Raw genomic sequence first — 9,543 nt, 5'->3', positions numbered from 1 at the left:
TGTTGTATACCAAACCATTTGCAAATGTAGCCCAACCCAAACTGTTTCCACTACCACCACCTCCAACCAAGATGGAGATGAAATCCAACTTCACATAAGATAGACAAGCGTTCTGCCGCCGAGACATATCCTATTAATGTCTTCTTTTAAACAGGTTCTAGCTTTGACAAGAGTTGGAATTACTAAACTTCTCTTCGCAGTCAGCATATTCCTGTGTCAGGAATCTACCTCTGGTACTCCCCCTACCTCAAGTGAGGGAGTGCCTGCTTGAGGAACAAACTCCATGTCCTCACTGGTTCAAGCATGGCCCCACTGTCCACCTGCTGGCCTCAAATGTGCCTGTAGGTAGCCAGAGCTTTAGTCCCTGTGTCAAATATTAAAGATGCTGCCGACCTTAACATCACGTTGGGAGTGTTGGGGACAATGTGGTCTTCCTTAAAGTCAGGGAAGGTAGAGTGTCAGGTGGCCCCTAATACCTGATCTGTTATGCTGCAGGACCCTGGAGCAGCATGGGTCACCAGTTTGTGAGCTTGCCCCCAGGACTTCAGGATCTGCCAAGGAAGTTGTAGCCAACTGACACTAGATTTTATTCCTACTTGACTGTGTGGCTCCCAAGCATGGGAGTTGAGGACACAGAGCACCGAGACCACAAATGTAGGCTATTCCAAGCCCTGTGTATGGAAAAGCTAGTTCTGAGGTTCTCCCCCAGGTGACAACTTGACCAACGATGAGCCCCACGGTCAAGCCCCTACAGTACAGGCTCTTGCCTTTACATGGCCTCAGACCCTTGTGTCCCACACTAAGGAACACACACACACACAGAGAGAGAGAGAGAGAGAGAGAGAGAGAGAGAGAGAGAGAGAGAGAGAGAGAGAGAGAGAGAGAGAGAGAGAGAGAGAGGTTGATTCTGACGGGAATCTGCAGAGCAAATGGAGACGTGACAGCCCGTAGCACTGAATCTGCTGTGGGCTTGGTGGAGTCGCATAGGAGCACTGGAAGTCCTAGAGCAGGGGCGGTTTTCAGAGACAGGGAGCTTTAAGGAGACTTGTAGACTTGTCCATAGTCCAAATCACAGTCATGAGGAGCCAGACAGTCAGGTTCCCACATGCCCTGGGCCAGCAGGAACCCACAGGTGCAAGCAACAAGAAGAGCTGAACAAGCGTTCGCAAGCAAGAACAGGGGCTGAAGGCCAGGAGGTCCAGCAGAGGCCCAGCGGCAGGCAGGAAGATCCAGAGACTCGAGGAGCTGTGTCCACATAAGTCAGGAAGGACCTATTAGACATTGGTCATCCAAAGTGGGCTAGGAACAGTCACTGGAACAAATCGGCATGTGCCCTGACTCAGGGCCAGAGGCCACTGTACCCCAGACATGCGCTGTCACTCTAGCACACACCACCAGGCAAGCAGGAAAGCCCCATGGAATGTCCTAGTGTTCAAGGCTCCCAGAGTCACAAAGTGGCCTCTGGCCTGAATGAGCAAGAGACTAGAGGTTGCCAGGTGGGTCCTACCGACTGTCCAGTGTCTAGTCAGTGTCAGGAGCTAGAGACCATGAAACCTGCGTGAGCCTGCGGGCTGGAAGAAGACCGTGTTAGGACAGAGCCATCCTACCAGGCTGTATGCACATCCTGGACACAGGCTGCTTTGTGAGGGCAGAGCTTGCCCAGCAGCCTTCAGAACAAAGGCCTTCTGTCTGCACTGCAGCTTCCTCCCCTCCATTCTCCCAGGCAGAGCCCCCAGGCTCCCATCCACACACACATCAGGCACATCCGTGGCCCAGTATCAGAGGAAGCTCTGCTGGAGGAGGCATAGAGCCAGAGTCTAAGAAAGAGGTTCAGGAAAATGACCAGAGCTGTTCCACTTAGGGAGGCCCAGTACTTCCTGTACTTCGGGGCATATGTGATTACAGCACGGTGCCAACCATACGCTACGCACACCCCAGCGTGCCAAAAAGAGAAAGATAAAGGGACAGCGGAAGAGGGCAGCAGCCAGGTGTCCCAGGAACAGCTCTACCGTGTATATATATAGGTTCCCTCCAAACCTCTCAGGAAGACCAGCCTGTTGTAACACCAAAACTGTAGGCAAAAGGGCTCTGGCCCTGGAGAGAACATAGGCCTGGGCCTCTGCTCCATGCCAGCTGCAGTCTGCTCCTCTGAGATCCTACCCAGACCTCTACACAGATGGCTACATCCTAGGGCCTTCAGGGTCCAGGAGGCAGAATCCAAATCAAGCCAGGCAGAGCACCAGCCAGCCTGGCTAGCTCCTGCTGACACTGACGCTGTAGTTGGTGCAACGCCTTCTTCAGACAGGCCTCCTTGGCACTCAGTGTCCTGATCATCTCAGCTGCCGGTAGGCCTTGGGGTCTTGGTGCCCCAGCTTTACTTCTCACCAGTCGATGGGGTCTTTGTAGCTGGGCAGGGGTACTGGATTGCTCCCAGGACCCCTGCAGGGCTGCCAACTCTTGCTCAACAACCTCCTGCAGGGCCTTCCTTGAATTGCTCCACTCTGGCCCGTGACCTAGGCCTCCAACCTGCATGAGAGAAGGTACAGGTGCTCTTGAGCCAAGGGCAACTCTGTTCCCAGAATACAGGATCCAGGTGCTCCCAGTAACCCTACAGCCCCAAAGCTCCCACCCATAAAAGCCAGCCTCCCTCCCCCAGGTCCAGTACAAAAGGCCTGGCTAGCCGCAAAATGTTTCACCCTCAAAAGCAACAAAGTCCATGCCAGCAGCAACTGGAACACAGGGACCCAAATCCAGGGGCTCAGGATCCCTCACCTCAACCTCCAGGGCTCCATTCTCAAGAGCGACATCCGGCTGCAGGGCAGCCTGGCAGTTTCTAGCCTACCATGCTCCCTAAGGCCCTTCAGAACTCAGAGGAAGACTCTAGAGGCCACCCAGTACTCCAGGACTCCCTCTGCCCCAACCCTTCCCACTGCTGTCCAGGAGTACATGACCCTGTGGGCAGCAGGCCTTAGGTGAGGCATACGGATAAGGTCTCCCCAGCCCCTCACCACTCACAACACTCAGAGCACCATCCTGAGTCCTGGGTGCTCTGCTGGGTGGGCTCTGCCCTCACTCCTGGGGTCGTGGTTGCTGTGAGAGGGGAGGAGACCTCTGGCTTAACCACAGCCTAAGCAGTCTAGGGCCTCACTAGGGTGGATAGTATAGAACGACAAGAGGATTTCCCTGACCGTTGAAGAGACTACATAAGAGCTAAAGGGCCTGCAGCTAACATTAGAATGCTACCCAAAAGGAGAAATGATAGGTCAGTGAGTGCGTATGCTCCCAGGAACGGCTGGGGAGGGCCACTGGGCAGGTGCAGTGTGAGTTCTATGGGGATACATGGGCAGGCACCTCAGTGCAGGGTTGTCTAACTCTCTGGGAGTCCCTGGAAAAATCAAAAGGTGTCAGTGAAAGACAGCAGGGACCCTTCACTGCAACCCACTGCTGTTGGAATTTGGTGCCACTCACCCATCAAACTGAATTCAAATAAGCAGGGTAATTCATCTAGGGGCTTTGTCAAATGGTCAGTCCAGCCTTCTCCCCAGAATAGCCAGTCCAGACAGAAAGAGAAAGAGGTATGGTTGGAGGGTGGGTTAGAAGAGTGGACTAGCAAAGCAGGTGCCTAGCTCACCCGGGCTTCCCACGCAGCCCGCCGGGGCTCAGTCACTTCCCGTAGCTCCTCCTGCAGGGCCTGCAACTCTTGTTTTACAGACTCCAGCTCACCAAGCCCACCTTCAGAGATCGCGGGCAGGACCGTCATCGGCTGTGAGGTCACAGCAGGAGTCTCTGGTGAACAGGCATCCAAAACTGTATCCTGCAGAGACCCCAGTGAGATGGTCAGGCACAAATACAGGTTTCAAGTGGGACAGAAGGTACATAGGTTCGTGGGGTAGTGGTAATATTCCCAGGTCCTACAGAGGACAGGGCAGCTCCTAACACCCCGGCTACCACTTCTCTGGTATGCAGAGAGGCACAAAAACCAGACTCTGGGAGACCTACAGGTAAGGACATTCAGTAGGAGGCCTCCACTGAGGACCAGCAGACGCCTTGAGCAAAGCAACCCTTAGAGTCTTCTGCATCTTCAAAATGGGAAGATCTTCCAAACACTACCACCAGTGAGCCTGGTTAGGGCCAGGAAGGGCAGGGGCAGCAGAGAAAACTTCCTCACCATCCACTGCCAGAAGACCAGCTCACAGCGCCGCCACTCCAGAGCTGCCTCCAGGCGAATGTTCTCACTCTCCAATGCTTGCATAAGCTACAGAAAAAGACACAGCTGGCCCAGACTGCCCCCTGAGCAGCTCCTGAGCCAAGCTCTAGACCAGGGGCCTTTGACAAGACTGAAAGCTGTCCCAAAGCCTGCATAAATAACAAGGCTGGAGAGTAGAGAACCCGCTGGGCCATCCCATGTAACTATGGGAAGAGCTTACCAGCGATGAGGATCTGGGCATAGGAGAGCGGCATGGGACAGAGTGGAGACGTGCTTAGCCGGGAAGGGCAGGGCCAGAGACAACCTTTGCCTACCCTCAGCAGCACAAAGCTTGCTCGTCTTACACTAGCAGCTGTGCATCAGAGACAGAGCAGCACCTCTTCTTCTTGGGGTATACTCACTGCTTAGCTAGAGCCAGAAGCTACTAGCTCTTTATCTCCCATTCTTGGTCCTCTGGCTGGGAACCCCAACTTAGGGACTCCCTTCTGAACATGGATCATCCACCACACCTGACACCCGACCCTTCTAGAAGACAAAGTGGTTGGCAATCTGGATGCCCTAGAGGTGCCATGCCTAGTCAGAGGCATAACCTACGGAAAATGTAAGTGCTCCCACATTTGACACCTGTTATAAGGGACCCAGGAGAGAACCCTTGCAGAAGACAGCGCATGCCAAGCCCTCTTCACCTCAGACTCCCCCAACCATGGCTCTAGAAACTGGACCTGACCTATGACCTGAGAAACTGGAGAGAGATCCAAGGCCAGTCCACTGGGGCAAGCACAACAAAGACAGGAGATCAGAGCCACCACTTAGCCATGGGCAGAGATGGGAGAGTGGTGAGAGATGTAAGCAGACAGATCAGGGTGAGGGGGGCACACAGGGTGGCCCACAGGCCTACCACCCAGTGCCAAAGAGCAAAGATCCTACCCACAGACACAAGGCACCTACACCTAGACACACCATCAGAAGGGCAGATAATACAGACCCCAAGAATAGTCCCCAGGGGCCCAACACCGCCAGACTGTGGGGTATGAGTGTGATAGACAAGCAAATCAGCCCCTTCACCTTGCCATGGCTCCACCCTCAATTCTGCAGTCTCCTGATGCAGCTATCTCCCTGAACCTCCTCCCAGCAGGAGCAAGGACACAGAGGGTGCAAACAGAAGGCTGTGGGGTCCATAGTGACCCAGGAAACTGACTACTGATGTGACAACAGGCCTGGCTGCTCACACACCAGGCACACACCGTTCCAGAAACTTCTGGGACCTATCCGTGGGTGGGCCAGGTTTTAGCCAGCTCCTCTCCAAATACATGAAAAGAAGCTGATCTGAGGCCTTGGTCTGCTTAGCCATTGCTGTCCACAGTACAGCTTCTGAGACAAGAGGTGCCTTAACCAGCAGCCTCGCCACACCCTGCCCCTAGAGTGGTCCCACAGAAAAGTCCCAGGCAGTGCTTGACAGAGCATGGGAGGCCTCTGCTATAACCCAGAGGAATCAGAGCCAAGGGTGTACAGAGGGACCTTAAACCTGTCTCAGCACTTCACGGTCAAGTGCTGGCCTTATTAGGCTGGACCCAGGCCAGGATTTATCTAGGGATACAGGTTCAGCTGGCACCAATGGCCAGGTACCTGACCCAGGAAACACACTTGCTTCTGATCATACAAATTGTCGAGAGCACAGAAGCCCAGATCCAGAATCTGCCAACTAGCCTTGTAGCTAGAGCCCCAGAAGATGACAGAAAGAGTGGAAACCAGGAATCTAGCCATCTGCCCTTCATCCCATGGTCCTCTACATTCACCTACCCAGCCATAGGACGGGCCTTTGATAGGGTAGAGTCGGTCTTGGGCTGGAGAGGGAAGAGGCAAAGAAGGGAGTTGCGCCTGGAAGAAGGCATCATCCAAGCCCCAGTTCAGCTGCATAAGAAAACATGCCAAGGCCAGCAGAGGCAGCCAGACACTCAGGGTGGTTTAAAAGCCAGCCCCGAAGTGATGACCAGGCCTGAACTTGTCCTATAAACCTCAGAGATAAGCTGAGCAAAAGGAAGAAACCAGTGACAAATGGGTAGGACTCTAGAAAGACAGGGAAGGAAGGACAGCAAAGGGGGCGGGGAAGTGGGAGGGATCGGAGGGGGCGGGGAAGTGGGAGGGACCGAACAGCCTGGAGAGAAGCTGGGATGGGGCCAACACTGACACTTTCCTCAGCCTCAGACAGAAGGCCATGTCTGCCTAGGACCTCAGCATCCCTGGGTCTCATAGCCTGCTGTTCTGCAGGGCTCTGCGCTCGCGTATGCTCGCGCGTGCGCGCTCTCTCTCTCTCTCTCTCTCTCTCTCTCTCTCTCTCACTTTAAAGATTTATTAATATGAATACCCTGTAGCTGTCTTCAGACATACCAGAAAAGGGCATCCAATCCCATTACAGATGGTTGTGAGCCACCATGTGGTTGCTGGGAATTGAACCCAGGACCTCTGGAAGAGCAGTCAGCGCTCTTAACTGCTGTGCCATCTCTCCAGCCCGGGCTCTGCTCTCTTAAGATTTAGGTCTCTTAGGAAGCTCAGGAGCCCACTGACTAGGAAAGCCATGCTTGGAAAGAAGTGAATGGCCCCTGGGCCATGAAGTAGGATTAAGGCCTACAAGCATCCAGGCCTGTACACTGGCCTACCTCTGTAGACCTCCCCACACTGATCCCCATGAGTCTAGCCCCAGGCTCTGAAGGATAACTGACCCACTCACACTTAGCCTTTCCCTACCTCCAGATACGTCAGGTAGAGCTAGAGGTTCATTTCAGACCTGAAAGCAGTGTTTCTCCATTCCAGTGGTCCCCTCCTGGACACTATATCCCTCCAACCCCGACTGTGACACTGGTCACCCACAGTAACAAATGACAGTGATTGGCCATTAAAGCCTAACACCAGTCCGGGTGTTCTCAACAGGCCAAACCCCACCATGAGGCAGCGCCCACTGCAGCACCCTGCCAACCCTTACCTGCTGACTGCTCGCTGGATCTCTAAGCATCTCTGTTTCAGCAACAGAAAGATGGCCAAGGCTCTGTTGGCTGTGGCATCCCTGGGTGTACAGGTGGATCTGTAAGGAGTAAAATCCTCAGGCTGGGGAGCAGCTCCTCAGCAAGATCTCTTAGCTGAATCTTGGCACCTTTAGAGGCCACTTATAACCAGAAAGGACAGGACTGGGCTCAGGATGCCCCAGTACTGGGGGTGGAGGCTGTGGAGGGGCACCAGACAATTTCACTGAGGGCTTCCATACCTTGCTTACCAGGACACAGGTAAAGCAGGGTCCAGCCCTGCTTGTAAAAGCCAACGTTGGGATAAGCCCGGCAATCCAGTGGTCCGATAGTGGTGACAGAGATGGACCACAGGGAAAGGTAGCCTGGGGCACAGGGTGAAGAGCCATGTGCCTACATTACCTTGCTGAGGAGGGTACACTGCTCCTGCTGACTTGAGATCAGGCATCGCCACCTAAACCGCAGCTTTCCCATCAGCCACTCCACTAGTCGGAGATCCACAGGACTCGTTGTTTCCAAAGAGGGTGCAGGAGGACCAGGACTGGTTGGGGCCTCACAGCAGAGAGGGAACAAGAGTCAGCCCTGCTGTACATCCCATATCTTGAGGAAGGACCAGAACAGGGAAGCTGTACTACTAACAGAATCAAGCCTCTACATCCTCAGCTGGATGAGAACTGGGCCAAGGGCAAATACCACGTGACCTGGGAGCCCAGAGAAACCTACAGGTTCTGGGCAAATCAGGGGCTCAGACATCCGCATTATATACTCACCTCACAGTGGGGCAACTGGTCACCCAGCTGCACACGGGTCTGGGCAAGCAGCTGCTCAAGCAAGGGTCCTCGGGCCAGGAGCCAGGACAGGGCCAGCAGCAGTTCCCGGCTTCCCTGGGAACTGCCGTCCGGAAATTGTAGCAGCACAGACCTGGGGTAGCCTTGGGAGCCCAGTGCTGACTTCACCACACAGGCTTGGGCCTCTGGAGTAGGAAATCATCAGCTCAGGGGGTGCTAACCTGGAAGTTTCACCTGGATCTCTCTGGGGACCTGAGAGCGCCCCTAAGCTTAGAACCTGAGAGTCTAAGAGGAGGCAAGGTGATGCCCAGCGGGCAGGACTTCCGTGAGTGTTTGGTTCAGGGTGTAGCCAGTCTCAGAGTTTCATTGGAGTGATAAATCCACTACTACCCAGGTAAGCATGATAATGGCTAGTGGGAACCTATACTTAAGGAAGTGGGCGCAACAGTGAGGGGAGCAGGTGCCGGAAGGGAGCAGACAACAGAGGAGATTTAACGGGGCGGGACTTAGTGGGTAGAGCCTTGGGGAGCGGCTTCCTGAGAGGGCGGGGCTTACCTGGGGCGAGGTCGGTCCAGGTATTGTTTGCAGCAACCGGTGAGAGCACGCGCAAGAGAAGCTGCCAGAGCACTGGAGCCTGAAGCAAACAAGGAGTTTGTAGTCAGCGGATATCAAGGAGTCAACCTACGTCGGCCCAAGACAACGCCTGCCCCGACCCCCACCGCCTACGCGGGTAGCCTCACCGCCTCTGGTCGGTCGAACTTTGCGCGGCGGAAGATTTCGGGGCTGGGCCCAGCTGGCAGGGACCGACTCAGCGCGGCGACAGCCTCAGGCAGGGCCCGGGCAGCCCCTTCCACCCGGCTCCGCCGCCGCCCCATACAGCCCACGCCAGCACTAGACAGCCTCGGATCGCCCGCCCGGGACCCCGACCAATCACAGTTCCGGCTGGGGCCCGCCTTCTCCGCTCAGGCCCAATGAGCGGTGACTCTGGCGTTTGAGTGCCTACCAGTCTATCCCGTAGGCAGGCACTTCCGGGGCCGGGGGCGGGGATTGGATTTGCCAACTCCGGTAGAACTCACCAATCAGCACCTCGACTTATCAAACCTTAGCAACCTGGGGCCGAGGAAGCGCGACGCTGGAGGGCGCGCATGCGCTCGAGGTGTTCCCGAGAGGCGCGGAGGAAGGAGCGAGATGGCTCCACCCAGCCACGAAGGGAGTGTCTCGGCGAAGCCGCCCAGGAAGGAGCCCGCCGCCAGGGGTCGCCAGGCCCCCGCGAGAAGCAGCGGAGCCCTGCAAAGTGGGTGGGGAGTTCCGGGGGCCACGTCGCCAGAAGCCTCCTCAGAAAGCCACCCTCCCTCTCATGTACCGCCAACCCCAGACTTCGTTGTCCCCATTTTCATTCTTCCTCCAGCCACTAGAAGAGCAGTTTTTAAGGAAAATTCTCCACTTTAGAAAAGGGTGTGGCCCTCTCTTTTAAGGTAGAACTTAGTTTTGCACTCAGCCCTACAGGATCAATCTTGGTAAGCTGTGTGAA

General features: G+C 55.2%; 1 protein-coding gene across 1 annotated transcript; it reads right to left on the bottom strand.

Annotated features, from left to right (window-relative positions):
• Window positions 1–563: 563 nt before the first annotated feature.
• Window positions 564–8,922, bottom strand: Tedc1 (tubulin epsilon and delta complex 1). The gene is made up of 8 exons (XM_031356708.1): window positions 8,753–8,922; window positions 8,568–8,646; window positions 7,995–8,197; window positions 7,627–7,776; window positions 7,188–7,286; window positions 4,169–4,255; window positions 3,632–3,814; window positions 564–2,526 (listed from the first exon to the last, which is right to left on the bottom strand). The coding sequence occupies exons 1-8, from the start codon at window positions 8,885–8,887 to the stop codon at window positions 2,197–2,199; spliced, it is 1,266 nt and encodes a 421-aa protein (XP_031212568.1). The 5' UTR covers window positions 8,888–8,922; the 3' UTR covers window positions 564–2,196.
• Window positions 8,923–9,543: the final 621 nt, after the last annotated feature.

The sequence above is a fragment of the Mastomys coucha genome, unplaced genomic scaffold, assembly GCF_008632895.1.
Source record: "Mastomys coucha isolate ucsf_1 unplaced genomic scaffold, UCSF_Mcou_1 pScaffold6, whole genome shotgun sequence".
Classification (NCBI taxonomy): Eukaryota; Metazoa; Chordata; class Mammalia; order Rodentia; family Muridae; genus Mastomys; species Mastomys coucha.
The sequence above is the reverse complement of the archived record's forward strand: the minus strand, read 5'-3'. Positions and strand labels throughout refer to the sequence as shown.

What these genes read in the sequence shown, in the direction of transcription:
- Tedc1 (XM_031356708.1), bottom strand. Translation starts at nt 8,887, where the DNA reads ATGGGGCGGCGGCGGAGCCGGGTGGAAGGGGCTGCCCGGGCCCTGCCT. An exon ending in AGTTCGACCGACCAGAGGCG is followed by an intron (nt 8,647 to 8,752) that starts GTGAGGCTACCC and finishes TGTTTGCTTCAG; the next exon opens with GCTCCAGTGCTCTGGCAGCT. An exon ending in GGGCTGCGTGGGAAGCCCGG is followed by an intron (nt 2,527 to 3,631) that starts GTGAGCTAGGCA and finishes TCTCTCATGCAG; the next exon opens with GTTGGAGGCCTAGGTCACGG.